We start from the raw sequence: 19,968 nt of genomic DNA on the forward strand, positions 1-19,968 counted from the left end.
GAATCGGGTTTGTTTCAATGAGCTCCATTATCCCAGTCCACCTATCGCCAAGTTTATATATAAGGTCATATAAGCTATCTTTGTGGACATGCATGGGGTGAACTACATCTCAAACATATTAAACTTATGAGCCTTCTCTAGATGTTGAAATATTAGCAAATGAGGACACCTAGAAGGTTTTAAGAAGCACTGTCAGTTTACAAATCCCTAAGCTGAGATTTTTAAAATTCCTCATCTGTGTTATTAATCAACAGTCTTGATTATGACAGCTGCATTGATGGCACAGATCTATCCTCCTTATAGGGATTGTTTACTATTTATGTTTGTGGTAGCTGCAAAGAGAAGCTCTGCAAGTCAGTTTCGCGCTGTGGGTCTCATGCACTAGCACAGTGCTGTGATGTTGTGCAATCAGGGCAAGAGAAGGGACACATCACAACACCCAACTTTGCATTTGACACTGCAAGTCACTTCCCCCGCCGGTGCCTGTGTCGAGGTGAGAGCTCGGGTGCTCCAGGGTGGCCTGGATGGGGAGCTGTGCCTGAGGACTGGCAGTGGCTTCCCTTTGGAAGCGGAGACTTCCCGGTTGCTCGGGGAAGGGTCCCCGTTTAAGCAGATTCAGAGGTGGGGCGCCCCGCCCAGCGCCGGTGTGTGCCCCAATGGGAGGGGGGGAATGAGACGTTCCCTTGGGGAATCACCGCGGGGAGTGGGTGGGGCTAAACGCGGAGGGGCGTGGCACTCAGCAGGGGGCGTGTCCAGCAGGCGAGGGGGCGGGGCTGCAGCCCGTGCATTTGAGCGCAGGTGGCCGTGTCCGCGGCTCCACTCCGCCCGCGCCGGCTGTAGGGGTGGCGGTGGCTGCAGCGAGTGCCAGGGCCGGAGCCCGCGGGCGGCAGAGCGCAGCAGCGGCTGAGGGGGGCTACACGGTGCCGGGCGCCCGGGGCAGCCTGATGCCCTTCCCGCCCGACCGGATCGCAGTGGCAGGGACCTCGCTCCCCTTCCCCTTTCGCTGCAGGTGGCTGCCCGCGGCCATGGAGCCCCGCGTGCGGGGGCAGCGGGCCGGCCGGGGCTGAGCGCCGAGCCGCCCCTCGCGGGCGGGCCATGCCCCAGGGGCCGGGCGCGGCGCAGGGACCGCTGCCAAACTTCTCCGGGAGCCGAGCGCCGCCCGTGCCTAGGGAGCGCCCCGGCCCGCCGGACTCGGGCTCCCCGCCGCCGGCGGGCGCCGGGGAGAGACTCCGCGGCTCCTGCCCGAGCTCGTCTGCTGCTGTCCCGGGCCAGCCGCGGCCGGTGCCGGGGCGCGCTGCGCTCACGATGGTCGGCGCCGGCCGGGGGCTCCTGAGCCTGCTGCTCCTGCTGCGGCTCCCGCTGCTCGCGGCCGCCGCCGCCAAGGCGCCCGTGTGCCAGGAGATCACGGTGCCCATGTGCAAGGGCATCGGCTACAACCTGACCTACATGCCCAACCAGTTCAACCACGACACGCAGGACGAGGCGGGGCTGGAGGTGCACCAGTTCTGGCCGCTGGTGGAGATCCAGTGCTCGCCGGACCTGCGCTTCTTCCTCTGCAGCGTCTACACCCCCATCTGCCTGCTGGACTACGCCAAGCCCCTGCCACCCTGCCGCGCCGTGTGCGAGCGGGCCAAGGCCGGCTGCTCGCCCCTCATGCGCCAGTACGGCTTCGCCTGGCCCGAGCGGATGAGCTGCGACCGGCTGCCGGCGCTGGGGGACCCGGACACGCTCTGCATGGATTACAACCGCAGCGAGCCCACCACCCCGCCCGCCGCGCCGCCCGCCCTGGCCAAGCCCACCCGCGCCTCCAGGGGGCCCCAGAGGAGCCTGACCCCGGACTGCGGCCGGGTGTGCCGGTGCACCGAGCCCTTCGTGCCCATCGCCCGCGAGTCCCACCCGCTCTACAGCAAGATCCGGACCGGCCAGGTGCCCAACTGCGCCGTGCCCTGCTTCCAGCCCTACTTCACCCAGGACGAGAAGACCTTCGCCAGCTTCTGGATCGGGCTCTGGTCCATCCTCTGCTTCCTCTCCACCTCCACCACCGTGGCCACCTTCCTGATCGACATGGAGCGGTTCCGCTACCCGGAGCGGCCCATCATCTTCCTCTCCGCCTGCTACCTCTTCGTCTCCCTGGGCTACATCGTGCGGCTGGTGGCGGGCCACGCCAGCGTGGCTTGTAACCCGGAGTACCGCCACGTGCACTACGAGACCACGGGCCCCGCGCTCTGCACCATGGTCTTCCTCCTGCTCTACTTTTTCGGCATGGCCAGCTCCATCTGGTGGGTGATCCTGTCCCTCACCTGGTTCCTGGCCGCCGGCCTGAAATGGGGCAACGAGGCCATCGCCGGCTACTCCCAGTACTTCCACCTGGCCGCCTGGCTCATCCCCAGCATCAAGTCCATCGCCGTGCTGGCCCTGAGCTCGGTGGACGGGGACCCGGTGGCGGGGGTTTGCTACGTGGGCAACCAGAACCTGGACAACCTGCGGGGCTTCGTGCTGGCTCCCCTGGTGGTCTATCTCTTCACCGGGACCCTCTTTCTGCTGGCGGGCTTCGTGTCTCTCTTCCGCATCCGCAGCGTCATCAAGCAAGGGGGCACCAAGACGGACAAGCTGGAGAAGCTGATGATCCGCATCGGCATCTTCACCGTCCTCTACACCGTGCCGGCCACCCTGGTGGTGGCGTGTTACGTGTACGAGCAGCACTACCGGGAGAGCTGGGAGAAGGCGCACAACTGCTCCTGCCCCGGCGACCCCAGCAAGCCCAAGCCGGACTACGCCATCTTCATGCTCAAGTACTTCATGTGCCTGGTGGTGGGCATCACCTCGGGCGTGTGGATCTGGTCCGGAAAGACGTTGGACTCCTGGAGGCAGTTCACGGGGAAGTGGTGCCGGGGGAGGAAGCCCTCCACGTACAGTGAAGCCGGCTCCGCTTTGACAGCGAGGGCTGGGGGCGCCCCCGCCGCTTCCTACCACAAACCAGTCCCGCTTTCTCAGGTGTGACGAGCACCGGGACCGCGCCAGGCTCCCCCGGGGCCAGGGTTTGCAAAGCAGGAGAGTGGGGGCTCTGCTCCGGGGGCCGGGAGCTGCGGCATCCCCCAGCCCTTTGTAATGGGAAGGGGATCCCGCTGGGAAGGGCCAGAGGGTCCCCCGAAGCGCCTGTGGCCACCTGTCTGAGCGGGGAGAGCTGACTGCTCCGGCCGGCCCCGCTCAGAGCCGCTGTACGATACCTGAGCTAGCAGGTAACTCCAGCCTCTTGATCGCGCCCCTCTCGCGGGTACCAGCAGGGCCGTGTCTCTGAGGCGGGCTGGTAGATTTCACTCCCCGTTGCCCACGGGCGGATGTACCAGGAAAGGGAGCCCGTTGAACGGAGCCTTTTATCAACGCACTGGAAGATCAGCTTCCAGTGTAACTTTATTCAAAAACCCTGGCTGGCGGGGGCGGAGAATAAACACGGGGTTTTCGTGCCCTTTTTACCGATCCTTGCTGCCTTTTTCCGCGGGATCCCGCCCCAGGGGCATGGGACGGGCAGTCACCTAAGCATGATGGGGGTGACCAGCCAGAACGTGTGAAAAATCAGGCTAGGGGGTGGGGGGTAATAGGCGCCCCCCTAAGAAGAAGCCCCAATCTCAGGCCTGTCCCTATAAAAGCGGGACAGTTCTTGGGCTAATCCGTTGTCATCCCCTAGAGCAGAGCCCGAGCCCAGGACGTGGGATGAGCTGGGTTCCTAGGGTGAAACGACCCGGCCCCCGAGATTGTGAAACGGCTCCCTGCTCTCAGGCCAGACCCCGCTGGTGGCTGCCCTAGGCAGGGACACCCCGGTTACACCGCGGGGCTTTAATCAACTGCGTGCGAACGGAACCCCCCCCCCCCCTGCTGGGTGCTCGGCCACCCGGCTCCCTGCCCAGGAACCAGACCAGAGCCCGCCCCCACGCAAGGCTGGGGCCATGGCAGTCCCCGGGAATCCTGCCCCGTGGAGGGGGGGGGGGAGTTTAAACCTCGGTGAGCTCTTGCGAAGCAGAGATTCGTAGTTTACAAGGGGCCTTTAACAGTCCGCCTGTTCAAAAGAGAGTCAGTCCCCCGGGTTAGTAAAGCGGGGGGGGGGGGGGGGGGGGGGAGGGAAGCAAGCGCAGGTTGCAGTTACAAAAACCAAGTGTCGGGGGAGGGGGCGCTTTTCATCCTCCCTTAAAGGGCCGGGGAGGGGAAAAGGCCCCGGCTGCCAGCGGTCGCTTATTGGCGCTGCGCACTTAAAGCCTAACCGTGTTTGCAACCTGGAAGTTTTGCCACCGTCTTGAGCTGGGCAAAGATCTGCGCCTGCCCCAGCCTGCCCGGGCGGAGTTTACTGCCGCCTTTGCCCCTCGCTTTCCCTCCTGCTTGCAGTGGGTTAGGGCTTTGCCGAAACCACCCGAGGCGAGCCTGCCAATCGCCGGCCAGCTCTTAGCGGACAGGCCCGTTCTCCCCCAGCCGGGCAAGCAAAGCTCAACGCGCCCTTTGCCCTTTCTGCGGGGGGAGATGCCGAGCGGCCGCTCAGAGCGGGCTTGAGCCCAGGCCACGGCCTGCTGCAGTAGCACTGGCCTGGCTCTCACTCCCCCGGGGAACCAGGGCCAGGGGGTTTCTATTGAAACCGGCTTTGCCATTTCCTCCGCCGCTCTGGTCTAGGCAGGTGCCGCCCGGCCGGGTTTCCGACTTCAGCAGTAGGGCTGGGCTGGGCTGAGGGGCGGATTAAAGCGCCCTAGAGCCAAAGCAGCGGCCGCCGGCCTTGCTCCAGCGGCTGGGCGCTGACAGGAGCTCTCGCCCGGGACACGCTGGAGCGGGAGGCGACTTTCCACCACCGGCGTGAACCAGGCTGCTGGCTCCTCTGCGGTTGCCCCTGAACTGGACACACTACTCGGGGCCCGAGCACCGCCCCTTCCCCGTCTATCCCCTGTCAGCCGGAGCACGTGGCGACTTGCCTCGGCTCATGTCAATGTCATGGGCTGCTCCTAAGCCAGGCTCCCCGAGCGGGCAGGGAGCACCAGGCCCCTTTGCCTGGGTTTTTAGCCCTGGGAGGGAGAATGAGCTCCCCGCCCCTCCCCCTGGAAAGCTGGCAGCAGTGGCTCACTGCTCCCTCCTCATGACTGGGGCACAGGAGTGCAATTGATAGGGCGCTTCCCCTCCCTGTGCACCTGCCTAAACACGGCCACACATGGAGGCGTTTGCTCCCCCTACAGTCAGCCAGTGCAGAGCAGGCCGCAGTCGCAGGCCTGAACGAGGTCGGAGGAAGGAGCTATTGCCAAACTGGGCCCTCCGCTTTACCCAGCATGGGGAGCTGGATGCGAAGCTCCTGGCTGCTAAGGGGCAGGAATTGCCAACTCTATCAAAGGAGCAGCGCCCCCCCCCACCCAGCTGATTTGAGTTTCCCACGAGGAGCTGCTTCCACTCCCTGGAACTAAATTTAGGAATAAAACCCCAGGGTGCTCTTCAGTTTCTGCTAAGCCAATGCCTAATACCTCCCTGCCCCCAACCTGTCCTTGCACCAGCCTCCAGCTTTGATGCAATGTGGCAGTAGCCCAACACCTGCTTTTGGACTATAAAGTGGTGCAGGTTTAAAGCTGGCACTGAGCAGTGAGCACTCAGTCAGCAGGACCCACATGGGTAAGGGGACAGGGCTGGTGCATTGACCTGCACTCCCCAGACACAAAAAGGGACATAGCCCCTCCCCCCAGCAGCAGGATATTTCAAGGCCCAGGCCCCTGAGTCGAGAGGCCTCTCGCTGTGTGGGCAGTAGGAGGAGTGAGGGGGAAAGCTCTAAAAACCCTGATTTCCCCAGAAGCAGGTGAATGTTCTCTGCTGAGTTGCACCACCTCAGATAGCCATGGCAGCGCCAGAGAGCACCTGCTCCCTGAGCTGGCCAGGCTTTGAAAGCTCTACATCCCTTCCTCCCAAGGCAGCTCTATAGGCAAAATTCTACTCCCCTGCTTATCAGAAACCAAGATGGAAAGCAAGCCCCCAGCCAGCCAGCAAACCAAGGATGGCCAGTGGTAGTGGTGGGAATATGAACAAGCCCCCAGCAGCTGGGCAATAACTTTCCCCAGCACAAGTTAGCAGCAGCTGTGACAGAAGGGTCCTGCCATGCAGTGAGCGTACAGTACTTCACCTGGAGATGGCTCAGTTACACGCTGTAAATAATTGTACTATGGAAGCTGGTCTGTATATAATAGAGAGTTTTAGTGAACTTCGAGACGGGTTTGTTCTCATTAATAAGGCAGTTTCAGCCTAGCTCCACTGGGGCTAGTTGTGGGGTGTAGTCCAGCATCCTGACTCATTTTACAGTGGTCAAATTCAGGCCCAGTCTTACCCGGCTCTTGGTGTAGTGGCCTTGTGTAGGCACAGCTAGACATGCTTCATTCAATACTTTGAACAAAACCACAGCAAAGGATTTTTCTTCTTCAAGTGTAACTGCCTCAGTGCAGTTTTTTGTTTTTTTTAAATCAGCTGCAAACTGTGGACTACTGGAAAAAATTTGAGCATAGGTGAAGCAGTGGTCAAGATAGCTCTAGGCTAGTGACAAATCTTTGCTACAGACAATCATAACAGCTGAAACTTTACTTGCCCTGGCTTTCAGGATTCTCCAAATTTTCACCACTGCATTCTCAGCAGCAACTAAAAGCAGGAGGTGGGTAAAGAGACATTAGTTTGTGCCCAGCTGGGTGGGGCCTACACTTATCCGCATTAGACTTCACACACTTCAGTTGCTGACCCTGTGACTTTTTTTTGTTTAAGAAGTAACTTTGTATGTATTCTATTTTGTGAAAAGTTGAAGAAAACCTGAGATTTTATTCAAAGAAAAAATATGGAGATTAGCTATTTATGAGAAAACAAAAGTGTCTATTTTTATTTCTTTGTTCCTGATGATGGTAGAGCAAAATAAAAGGAACAACAGAGGGGGAAATGAACGTGCTGGAGAATGTTTTCCCCCCATTTCTTACCAGCAGGAGGCACTGAAAGGGATGTGCTGAGACTAGCCCTGAGGCAATGAAATAGGGCTTATAGGAGTAGTGCTTAGCTCCATGAGGCCCTATTCCCACATTGGGGACTCCAGGCATTATTATACAAATAATAAACATGTCACATTTCCCTGCAGGAAATAGGAATGCAGCTAGTGGAATCCCACCAGAAGTCTTCACACAGGTTATAAACAAAGCCTTGTAAGGCAATGTTACAGAAATGGGGGGGGGGGGGGGAGGAGGGAAGCTTAGGTCTGTTCTGTGACTTTAAAAAAAAGGGGGGGGGTAAACACACATAGATGAAGAGTTACTTTCAAGGCAAGCATTGCTGTTGGCTCCTGTCCATAACAGCTCCTGTAAAGTGCACTGCCCTGACTGTTCCAGGTAACACTGCATAGCTAGAGCATAGGCCTTACTATAAAATGTAAGTGTCTTTTGACTTGGAATAGTGTCAGGTCCTTATCAAGCAATAAACTCAAGCACCACACACCTGTCCTTTGGTACTTACCAGTTAACACAGTCAAGCAAGTCTCAGTCAACTAGGAGTGTATGCCAATCTCAGTCTTGTGTCCAGATTTGGTGCAGACCCACATAATCCACAAGACAGACCCTGGAAATCTTCCTCTGCAGGAGCTAACATCTCATTTTGCAAGGATTCAGTCTAAAAGGTACCCATGCTGTAGGAAGAGCATTTAAAATAGGGAGGCTCGGCATTCAGACTTGCTCACTTGTGACTAATCACGCAGCACTCAGCTATCCAGTTAGCTTTGAAGTGTGCACGCCTAGCATCGGCTGGATTTCTGTCACCCAAGCAGCTCTATCAGAAGTGATCATGGACAAAATATGGACACTGACCCCCAAGATTACGATTCCAAGGCACCAATACCTGTCTGGCCATTCTCCATCAGTGCAAATAAGATGGTCACAGGGTCTGATCCTGCCGTGCATCAAGATCCACATCTTCCTTTGGGTAGAGAGGCTGCAGTACCTCTCAGAATGGGGCCTTTTCTAATAAACTAGGGCACACTCACTTCCTTTTAAATACACCCTTTAAAACACACACTGGGTCTCGTCTTGTTCCAGCCTTCCCCTCTCCTGGAGTCTGCCATACTCTGTGATTTGGAGGCCTGGATCTGCATGGGGAGTTAGAATGCGTAGGTGAATAGGAGGTGTACAGAAGTGGCACACCAGGAATCAGCACAGTGCTGGTCCAGAGTTCATCCCTATAGCTGGGGAAGGAAACTGGTTACTGTAGGTGGCAGGTTGCTAGTCACCTGAGCTAGTTAGTCCCTTACTAACAAGCCATTGGAATAGTTTATCCCCCAATTAGGCATCTCATCACTAATCTAGGTCCCCCAGGGTGCGTTCAGTCCGTATCTGTCTATTCAGACCAATCTCAGGGCAGCTGCTGCCTCTTCCATTGTCTTGCACAGCACGTAAGAGCTGGCAGGGAACAGGTGCTGTAGAGATCTTAGTCTTGTGAGGCAAGAACTGCACTACAGGGGACAAACTTCTGTATCTTGGATTAGTCTCCTCCTGCTGCTGCCCTCCCCCCCAGTTGTCTTAGAACTAGGCATAGCCTTTACAGACTGACAGGTTAGCCTAATTCGCCACCCCCAGTACAGCAAATCAGCAGTCATTCAATGGAGCCACAAAGATGCGAGAGACAGGAAGATCAGGTCCAATGACCCAGAGCGCTCACAACTTCTAAGATACCATGCACCATGAGAAAGGAAGGTAAACGTGAGTGTTAAGGACAAGAGTGACAACACTCTTAAGAAAAGAGGGGTGTAATTTGGTGCACTCTATAAATCCTTTCTGCATTTATCTCTGGTATGCCACTTGGCAGGAGAACATGCGTCACGTAAGGATGGATATTTCTTACAAAAACTGGGTACAGGTCACGCAAGAACTACATGAGCAACAGGGAACGGATCACTTGATGATTACCTTTTCTGTTCATTCCCTCTGGGGCACATTGGTCACTGTCAGAAGACAGGATACGAGGCTAGATGGACCTTTAGTCTGACCCAGTATAGCCGTTCTTGTATGGAAATTAGGTCTGAAGAGATACCACCACCTCCTTCTGGTGGAGCTCTCTCCACTATTCAGATTTGCACTTCACCATTGACCAGCAGCCATCCCTACTTCAGTGCGTGGAACATACGCTGTAGCGCGTACTCCACCTCTCCCTCCTTCAGCGCTTGCCTCAAATCGCTCCCTTCTCCTCCTCCTCCACTTGCCCACATTATGCCTGATGCCTTTTCTTGGTAAAAATCTGGGTGGTGTTGACATTTATTCTATCCCAGGAGTACTTGTCCTCCTACCTGCCAAACCCACTTTAAGTGGGTCTCATACTAAATTGCCGTAGCAACAAAACACACAGTTCCTGTATCCAAAGGGCAAAGGTTGCGCTGAAGCAAGTTTGCATTCTTCAGCTGGGATTCTATCAGACTAAGCCCGTATCAATGAATGGTTGACAGAGCGTTGATCTCCACCTAACACTACTTGTGGATGGGAGCGGAGTTGATTCTAACTAGCCTGCATTGAAGCAAGCACATAGCTGGGCAATTTGCTGCCAGCGATTCAGTGTCACAGCTACGACTAGAAGATGACAGTGTTGCAGCTCAAAGATTTAAGTATCCAACTGTTGGATTGGTGGGCATTTTTCATTGGGTTATCTATACCCAGTACACATAGCCCAATGCACACACTGATCTATCCTGCCAGGCTGGCTCATAGGCAGAGAGAGAAAAAGAATTAACTTGTCCTCTATAATAAAATCTCATTACTGTTTTTAAAGGGACATTTCCAATAGTGATTATGAATAAATTCCCTCTTAGCAATGGCTTGTTTTTGAAACAGCACGGTTGACACCTTCTAGGGAGCCTTTTCTAAAAACACCAGGCTTCCCGGGGAAAACCTGGGTAAGATTCCCTTTGAAACACACAGATGCTGTCTCTCCTTAAGGTGTCTTACAGCACCAAAAAGCAAAACCCAACTTCTTTGCTGCTTCTATGTATGTAAAAAGGTCCAAAAGATTTAATATCCCCGATTTCTCTGAGGTTGAAGAGCAGATTTTAAAGGTTTGTCTTTTGTGTTTTAGCTGGAAAACTAGAGCACTGGAGTGGGAGTTAAGTCCTCAACAAAAAGGGAATGGATGTTTCTCACAAGCGGTTGTCAGTTTCTTTTGTTAACTCCTATTTAACTCTTTTAAATAGATTAAAAATCACTTCCCCCTCCTCAATAGCTCAGATTTCAGTTTGGTTATAGCAAAATCTCACTAGTTCTCCAATCAACCACCGACTCCTCTTGCAAAAAACAGGGTAGTAAGGACTTGCTTTTCCAAAGCAAGTGTTCTAAAAATATTCATGTCTTTATACCATCAAGAAGCAGCAAAAAGAGCATACCTTTTATTCCTCCCTAAGTCATTTTCAATAGCTTTTAATGCAAAGATGTAAACCAATGGGTAAGGAGACTCAAAGCATCTATAATATAGAAATATGATCACCTACACCTAAAATGAAGAACACTGAAATATCAGTAGAAATGCAGAGAAAGTAAAAGATGATTCCACACAAATATCTTACTGTGTAGAAATTTCATACAAGATATTTTTCACAGGTTGGAGAAACAAGGTGGATGAAGTAATAGCTTTTGTTGGACCAACTTCTGTTGGAGAGAGAGACCGGGTTTTGAGCCACACGGAGTTCTTCAGGTCCGGGAAAGGTCCAATAAAAGATATTACTTCACCCACCTCGTCTCTAATATCCTGGGACTGACAGCTAGAACTACACTGCATATAACATCTGTAGGGGTTGGTCACCAAAGGCTGGCTGAACAGTGGATTTCCATATGGGGGAGGTGGAAAGGAGAGAATGAGCATTCTGACTGATAAGTAGCAATTTGTTAGCCAGTCTGTCAGATTAATGCATCAATGAAAGTTGATTTTTAAGGTAAACTGACTTTTTCAAATTCAGATTTTATCTATTTTGCACGTGTTATCAGATGCCCTATGCTGTTGCAGCCCCACATATCAGGCATGATACTTGGTAACTTAAAATGCCACTGAACAAAGGCAGCTCCTGATTTCAGTCTGGTGATGAGGAGTCAGACGCAGTTAGCGCCTGTACTAGCTACACAAAAGATTAGCAATACGCCCTGCAGATTCATGTTACTTTGTGGGGAGTTTTTTTCCAATCCTCCCACACTGTTAGGAAGAGGTCTATTGACACATCCTAAGATCGGTCATGCGCCTACAAACCAGGATCATAAATCTCTTTTCTTACTGTGCTATTACATCCTTCACTATTTCATCTGTCAAAGAAAAGATGAATACCAGGCCCAGGTGATGCTTTCCTTAGAAGTGCCAGAAGGCACCTGCTACATTTGTGAAAGCTGTATAACCAATCAGCAAAATAAGCACAGGAAAAGTGTGTTTATATTCACCTCAGAAAGTTCAAATCAGGTTGCAGAGTATTAACTAAAACACAGACTTGTAAGAATTAGGTTACAGGTCAACCTGAAAAATCAGATTGGAAATTAAAAGCAGCTAACCTCGCTCCAGAGTAGATTCAAAAGCAGGACTAATGCAGCAGCGTGAGACAAGTTACCTCCAGCAAGTTTCTTGCATTTAAACTAAAAATCTACCAGTCACCATTAGTTAAACATTGTTGTTCACAAATGTTAATAAATAGGACCTGGAATCACAGAAGTTGTCAGCCAGCCATACCCTTCCTTCAGCTTAAAACACACAAACTGCAGTTGACTGCAAACTGTATGACCCCAGCACACCTCTAATATTCATTTTTGGCTCCTAAGGGATATTTTCAGATAAAGGTGGTAAGACAAAAACTTTAATCAGCTCATATTGGGGTGGATTTCACACACCATAGGACTAAGATTTGGTGAGATTCTAAAGTAGCCACACAGGGCCACGTCTTCATTTTAATCTGTTCAACAAGTTATTTGCAAACAAACTCAGAAAATGGTACAGAACACTCTAACCACCTTTAGCTTTAATTAAAATAGAGTTTATTATTAGCTTTTTTTTTTTTTTTTAATACAAACATGAGAAAGGAAAACCACCTGAAGATGTAGCATTATTTTCAAAATTGAATCGTGATCAATACCTGAAGTTCCAAGTTCCATGGATTGCGGGGCTGGAGCTGGTAGATTTGCAAACTTTAAAATACTATACATATTTAAATAGTTTGAATGCTGCCAAATTGTTATACTCAGAAGTCCCTAATCTCAAAGGCATGGGGACTTGATAACTTACTGGACCTTGGATGGAAGCAGGGTTGAACAGAATTTGTCCTAGGAACTAATGTCATTTCTAGGCACTTTGTGCCATACTGATCTATCTAGAACTGGGAGAAGGAGGTATAAGGGTTAGTAACAGGAAAAGTCTATTAATACTTATCCTGTTTAGAGTTTTGAAGTTTGAAAGGAAACTTCATCCCAAATTCTCATTCTGGAGGAGTAAACTCTATCTTCAGGAAAAGCAGAGTTACACAAGTTATAATGTTCACTTCTCCAAAAAAATAAGTCTGACAACTTATACATTTGAGTTTTGTTTTTTTTAAGAACTCCTTTGAACGAAATCTTATGTGCTAATTGGGAATAAGTATCTACCCCTATCAGGGAGTCCAGGATCCTCGAACTCACTGTCCCACCACAAAAGTAAACCCCCATCTGAAAGCAAGAAGTCTAAGGGAACCAAAACAGACACGATAATCTTATCAACTTTGTCAGAACTCCACTGCATAAAGCACAATGGATCTGTAGTGGAAGAATTCAGAGAAGCAATGCAATAGGCTATTCATCACTGGATTGCCACACTGTTTGGGATAGTGACTTTGTTTCCAATTTCAGAGTAACAGCCGTGTTAGTCTGTATCCGCAAAAAGAAGAACAGGAGTACTTGTGGCACCTTAGAGACTAACAAATTTATTAGAGCATAAGCTTTCGTGGACTACAGCCGGGCTGTAGTCCACGAAAGCTTATGCTCTAATAAATTTGTTAGTCTCTAAGGTGCCACAAGTACTCCTGTTCTTCTTTTTGTTTCCAATACAGCTCTCTCTCATTCAGTGCCTCAGAAAGATATACAGGATGCATATTTTCCTAAGCAGTAGTAAAAGTATTAGAAAGTGAGAAGCACCATAGTTCACAAGAAATGCAGCATGGACCCTATACATTTGAACAATCAATATGTAACACCATTTCTCTGCTTCCAACCAAAACATTCCAAATCCTGTGACAGTCTCTACCGGAACGACACTGCTGGTACAGTTATTATATCCTGCTCAAACAGCTTCTTGGTTTTGAACTCATCACCAACAATAGCAGCTTTTGAATAGCAAAACCCCTCAACACTTATCTATGCTACCATTTCGAACTCCAGAGTGGCTTTATACTTTGTTAGAGTCCTCTTTTTTTGTGTGTGAGAGCACTGCATTCACTCTGAAAGGCAAACGCAGCAGGATTCTGGATGACCGGGAGAAGAGGGAAGAACATTGTAACTATCGTCACGTGGTTAGTGTTTAAATTCTAAAATTTAAAACTACTCATTATTAAAAACCTCATCATTCACAGCTATAGGCCTACACAGTAAGCAAACATCTGTGGGGGGGAGGTGGGGAGCTTGTTTTTGCACCTCTGGATACATTTAAAGGAGGAGCACTGATTTGACAAGGTCCCATTTTTTGAATGGAATATGCTCCTCAGGCCCTGGGGTCCCTTGGCTGGTTTTATCCTTCCTCCCCTTACTGGAAGACACCATCACTGCTGGCTTATGTGCATGGAGTGGTGGTATTCCTCCGGTTCATACGTACGCTGGCTTCACGGTGCTGCACCCTTCTCTCTCCTCAGGAGAGGATGGCATTAGAACGACGGATACCAACTAAATTATCAGCACTGAAAGATCGTCTCATAGCAGCTTTGGACAAGTCTTTGTATTTGTCCTCACAGAGCCTGGAGATAGCCTGTAAATACATTCAGATACAAAAGAATGAATGCGGGAATTAGAAGCGTTCAAACATTTTAAGAAAGCTCTTACAACGGCAACGCTAATGGACCAAGCACTTACAGTGCCTATATCTTTCAGTGACGCTACTGGCTGCTGCCCTGGGTAGGCTATTACCAAAAAAAACCTTTTGTTGAGGGAAACCATTAAGGGGCTGTAGAAACTGCATCTTTAAGGATCTCTCCCCATGTTCACCCGTATCATTATTAGTCACAGGAGATTATGATTTTTAAATGCAGTTCAATCTCCACATCTCTAAGCAACTTAAATCTTATACCAGCCTCTACAGCTTAATGGAAATCTTGGATCCAACTTGAAGGATGTGTGTTCATGTGCAAATTCCACTCACAACTCCATGTAAATAGATGGGGTTTGGAGCCCAGGCTATGGATATGAGGCTCAGGAGGGATCCTAGAGATTCCCAAGCCATGAAGGAAGAGGTTACAGGCGGCTGCTGGTTCCCCACCACCCCCCTCTCAACATAACCATCTAGGATTCTTAGGGTGTATAGTGGAGAATTTGAAAGGGAAATTTATTAGGGCTGGTGTTTTTGCACTTCCTGAGCCAGACAACTTTTTGCTGACGTTTGTAACCCAACACAAAGGGTTTGTGAATCCAATAAGGAGATCCTGGTGCTGAACTGTACAGTACCATCCACCCTGCTTTAGTGCAGGCAATGTCCTATTAACACAGGTCTGAGAATTGTATTTAGTATTTGAACTGCTTTAACTAAACTGCAGAGTAGCTCCGTTTATTGAACGATTAAAGCAGCATGTACACTGGGGTGCAGTTATTCCAGTAGTGAGATTCCCATTAAATCTGTGTGTCAACTAATTCGATTAGAAACGCTTCACGACAGTGTGATTGGGGCCTCTAGGGGCCATCATAATGCAAATAAATACATACAGAAGGGTGTCACTTTCTATTTGTATGCTGAGCTGTTACTATTAGGCTCAGAATGTCAGTTGTGAGTATTAACTTCCATTAAAAATTTACCACCATCACCAGATGAGCTTTCACAGCTCTTCATTCAGTAAAGAGACTGCACCTTCCCTCTAGGGTAGCACCCATTCTGCTCAGCCCAATATTCTCAAAGTTCAAAAGGTGAGCAGTGCTTCTCAGCATGAATAGATTGCTAAGTGTATTCTAAAATAATTATTTACATTTCTTTCTGTCAGCCTCCTTCTGGAGGCATTCATTTGGCTCAAGAGTGGCATGCTTTGAGACACTGGCTGCACAAGCCCCCGCTGCAAGACCAGACAAAACCTCTCTTTGGCATTAATGCGAGCACATCCATCAGAAAGGAACCCGTGTGTCACATTAAGCCCCACTCCCCCATATGGTGCAAATCAGTTTTCAATCTGCTGGAATACTAATTCGCTGCTTAAGACAAGCTCCCAAACCGACCTTTTTGTGTTTTTAAGCCAAAGGCAGGTTTGTTTTTAAATTCAGAAAAAAACGTTTAGCAAATACTTTGTAAATTGTAAACGTTTTAAATCACAGAATATGCAGTAAATATTTTTCATATATACACACATTAGTGAGTATGTTGTGGCAAATCATATGCTGTGCTGAGAACCATTCAGTGAAGTAATATTGAATAACAGGCACCCAAATATTTGAAGCAAAGAAGTGCAAAACTGGGGCTCACGCCTGTCCAGAACTCATCCACCTCTGCCTATGTACTGAACAGATTAGAGAACAATTTTCTGAGGAATAGATTAGTAGTAGTATTATTGGCGTGCTCAAATATAAAAACATTTATTATTTGTAGCACGGTAGTACCTGGGAGCTCCCCGTCCTGGACCCCGCTGTGGTAGGTGTTGGTACAAACAACTTAAAAAAAAAAGACATTCCCTGCCCAGAGCTGCACTATAATCACAGAAGCAGTTAGTGACAGTATTAGCTTTAACGTTACTTAAAGGTTGAAAAAAAACAAAGAAAAGCAAAACAAAATCTGCGGAAAAATCATGAAGTGATATAGTTCCATTTTTAGGCATCTCTTGTCTACTGTTTCAAAGGATCAGTAAGTGATCACACCTTCTGAAATGCAGCCATTTCTGAAATGGAGTTAAGAACCCAGCATGCTGCACAATTTTTGGGGTGTGGATGAAAAGTGGTTTGGGCCAAGAATAAAGTAGCAAAACTCTATTATGAAAGGGGCTATCGGACCTTTTAGTGTCTACACAGAGTGTTTGTTTGTAAGGTCTCAAATTAAAGACCAGACTGCATGGTAGTCAATGTATCTACCTCAGAAAGAGAAGGGATTGAGTTGACCCAGACAGAAGTTTTGCCTGGGGTTCCCATGTAATTTATATGCCGTTCAAATGCTTCTCCTTGTACTCTATCATGTTAAAGCAACCATGAAGAAAGGTTTGTGCTGTGAAAAGCAATGTCTGTTTTAATTAAGTGAGCTTGGATCCTAGAGAACAGTAATGGAGCTCTTAAGGCAGTCATGAGGACTCTCTGGCAGGGGGTATTTTTACTAGCCAAGTTCTGCTAGGTCAGTTATAGTACATAACATTTAAGTAGAGATTCAAGATTATTCATAAAATAGTTCTTTCCATTGATAAAGGATATTAGTTCACAGTGATTTTTTTCAAGTTGTGAAGTGAAACTACCACCTCCACATCCAGTTTAATAAATCATAATTAGGAGCATTAAGAACTCCTTTAAAGCTCAAAAAGGAGCTGTGCACTAGGTGCTATGGAAACCTGAATTTCAACAGGTTTGAAATGGATGTTTTAGGGCGCTTGGAAAGGAGAAGTGACCAGGGAAAGAGAAAAACAGTCCATTACGAACACAGCTTTTACTATTAAGTGGCCTAGCCGAACTACAGTTCCAGAAACTAATGCCTTGTGTTTTATTTAAGGACCTAAATAGACTGAAGCCCCTCTTACGCCGTCTCCTCAGGATATATGTTTCAGTTATAAAGCACCAATGTGTTTTACAAGTGATAACTCCCATTATTAAGGGGTTAAACCTCTCTCATACACTACTCTAAAAGCTTTTTAGTTTTGCTAATCACCACATAATACAATTAGCCAGAGAAGCTGTTATTATGCAGCCACAGAGTGCCCAGCTCACCAAGTCTCAGGCCATTACCTCCAGTTTCTGTGCTCTCTCTTTACTAAGAGGCTCCAGCAGAAAATTCAGGTTGTTGTCATCTGCTAAGGAGCGAAGGTCAAAGTAGTATTTGGCATAAACACTGGCAGGAACATTTATATTAAACTGCAGCAGCTCCAAGAAGTGTCTTTCCATCTCATTCCTAAAAGGGGTAGCAGGGAAACAAGGAAATGGGATTCAACATTTGCAACCAAGTCAAGCTGAACAGACCACAAATCACTTTCACAATGACCGGTTATACAACAGCCCTTCAAATTCTGTACTGTACTATGGTTTTCAAAACGCAATGGATTAATTCACTAGTGCTCAAAACCAGGTACAGCTTCTGAGCCCCCGCACCTCTAGCTTAGGGAAAAAGGTCATTGCACCGTTGCACACTCACTCTACTGACTTAGAAGGTTCATTCTTCAGACTTCCATTAGGACAGCTGTACAATTCCTACTCCATTCTTGTTCTCTCAGAAGGCCCTACTCTAGCAATCAGATGAAAGGAATGATATATGCTGTTCATTAGCTCTGAAGAACTTGCAGACATTTTCACCGGGCGGATAACAGGAAGGGGGTTTATTGAAGTAGAGGCGGACCAACAAAAGGAGTAGTCACATCACCACGGCAACAAATGGATCTATGAAGAGCTGCTGCTATTATCTCAGAGAAAAAAGCCTCTTGAGGCGACATGGATTCATCTCCAATAGGTAAATAAATAAGCAAGCAGCATTAGGTGGGAAAAGGAATTTTCTTCTCAATGGCATTAGGCAGGATAACAAAGTACTCTGTCAGAGCACAGGCACTAGTTTTGACTCACTACGCTATCTGTAGTGTCCAAATCATTTGGGGTGAGGGAAGTGGGAAGTGACCTGTTACATGGGGGGGGGGGGGGGGGGAGGGGGGAGGCTTTCTTTGGCTATTGCAGGTATCGAACAGGTATAAACAAACTGTATGCAATTTGAAAGGTAAGTCACACACACAAAAAAATCAGTAAGTTGTTCTTGCTCTTTGGAAGCTTTTAAGATGGATGTTTTTAAGATGGCCCCACCAGAGAGGGAAAACAAATTGAGGAATCATCCAGATTGTGTCTTGGGTTGGATGGCTGGTCTCATAATGTGAATAGCAGCTTTATGTTAGTTTCTAGCAGGGTGGACTTGAGTCCCATTGAACCTACTGCCAAAATTAATTTCCTGTTCATATGGTCATAAGCCTATAGAAATGTAAATCAGATAATGTTTTGATGATCGGCTGATCAGGGCTTGATTTATCCCATGAATAAATGCTCTTCATCAACCCTTTTGTTCTTGCTACACTAATACATTTTAATTGTGTAAAAATACAATACTTCATAGAATTAACAAGTCTATTAATAGCAGTTTTTAAAAAAAATCTAGCAAAAGCACCCATGTTTTTTCTGTACAAATGTAGGTAGCCAAAAGAATGAACAGCATGTTCCCTCTTTTGCACAATGTAATTCACAGGATTAGCAGCTGCACGGTTAATTTTGTCACTGATTAGAGACAAAATCCATCAAGGCAGAAAAGTTTATAGTAAAGAAGGGTTTCCAAATATCAAATTAATTTTTTTAATTTTTCAATTAAGAAATTAAGAAAGTGTCTCTAGGTCCAAACTTTCTGCTGGGGAGACTGAGGTGAGGCAGAGGATGAAGATACGCAGAATGTTGATGCTTTACTTTTGGTCATGTTGCCTCTCCATTTGCCCTTCATATCAAAATTAAATTCATATACCCATAAGAGGACTTTATGTAGCGTTCACTTTCCACAGCTCCAAAAAGCTAATTTTCTAACAGCTAACCAATGCATTTGGGACCCCAAGTACTGTACCACACTGCAAAATTAAGCACTTCAGTGGCGTTATAAATAGGGGAAAGTGAGTTTATTTCTGAAATATGCCTTCTTCTGTGGCACTGCCTACTTGGTTTATAAGTGGCTATAGAACTGTAAAGCATCTTTTTCATCAGTTCTGCAATTACCACTCAGGTAGGTAGGGGTGTGAATGATAGATCAGTCAGTCCTCGAACTTCCAAATTTCAGCTCAAAGAGAAAATGAAGCACACAGGCTACTAGGAATCAGCTAGGTCTAACAGCTGCTGTAGAGAGTGAAAGGCTTTATTTGCACACAAAAGTTGCACCAAACTGATTTAAGTGGAACTGGTATAAATCCTTGTGACACACAAACGGATTTAAGAGTGTTCACACAAGGAGTTACACCAGTTTAGTTAGATCGGTTTCTAAATTGATTGAGGGCTTGTCTATACAGGGAAATTTACCAGCAGAATAACTACAGCAGTATAATTATTTAGTATGGGTCCACTGGTAAGTTTCCCCATTTAGACAAGTCCTTAGTTAAAATCGGAGCAGCTTGTGTTTAGACATGGCCCAAGTGTTTGGAAAATAAAAGTTGCACTCGGACAGCTGCTCTGGTGTCACTCAAACAATAAGGCTCTGCTTAGCACTTGCAGCAAACTTAGCACTTGCTACAAAGTGGTCTCCAACATCTGAACACGACCATTTCTGAAATTCTTTCCCAGGTATTTCGCTCAGTAGGATTAACATAATAAAAGGACTTAATTCCCACTATTGGAAAAGTAGTTTAAAAACAGCAGAACAGCTAATACTGGCAAAAAAAAAAAAAAAAAAAAAAATACACTGCCAAGTACTAATTAAAGGGAGACAGACTGAATTGGGCCTAAGTCAGGTTTGGTTAAGAGGAAATCACTTACCAATAGCAGTTTCCTAAAGATCTAGATCCCATTAGGCCACCACAATTGGGTTTGTTTTGCACAAACTCCAAACTCAGAGTTCTAAGCTTCTAGTTTCAAGCAG

At 48.2% G+C, this 19,968-nt stretch overlaps 2 protein-coding genes across 2 annotated transcripts in view; one reads left to right on the forward strand and one right to left on the reverse strand.

Annotated features, from left to right (window-relative positions):
• The first annotated feature begins 853 nt into the window (after window positions 1-853).
• FZD5 (frizzled class receptor 5) lies at window positions 854-3,086 on the forward strand. The gene is given in 2 exon segments (XM_054043874.1): window positions 854-995; window positions 997-3,086. Coding segments are annotated over 2 exon segments (2,055 nt in total). The 5' UTR covers window positions 854-944; the 3' UTR covers window positions 3,001-3,086.
• Window positions 3,087-13,050: 9,964 nt separating this feature from the next.
• CCNYL1 (cyclin Y like 1) overlaps window positions 13,051-19,968 on the reverse strand; it is a 49,381-nt gene continuing 42,463 nt past the window's right edge. The window contains exons 9-10 of the mRNA XM_054044275.1: window positions 17,115-17,277; window positions 13,051-13,968 (exon numbers count right to left, since the gene is read on the reverse strand). Of these exons, the coding sequence (XP_053900250.1) occupies window positions 13,852-13,968; window positions 17,115-17,277 (280 nt within the window). The 3' untranslated portion in view covers window positions 13,051-13,851. The remainder of the gene's footprint in view (window positions 13,969-17,114; window positions 17,278-19,968) is intronic.

The sequence above is a fragment of the Malaclemys terrapin genome, chromosome 11 (assembly GCF_027887155.1).
Source record: "Malaclemys terrapin pileata isolate rMalTer1 chromosome 11, rMalTer1.hap1, whole genome shotgun sequence".
In the NCBI taxonomy this organism is placed as follows: domain Eukaryota; kingdom Metazoa; phylum Chordata; order Testudines; family Emydidae; genus Malaclemys; species Malaclemys terrapin.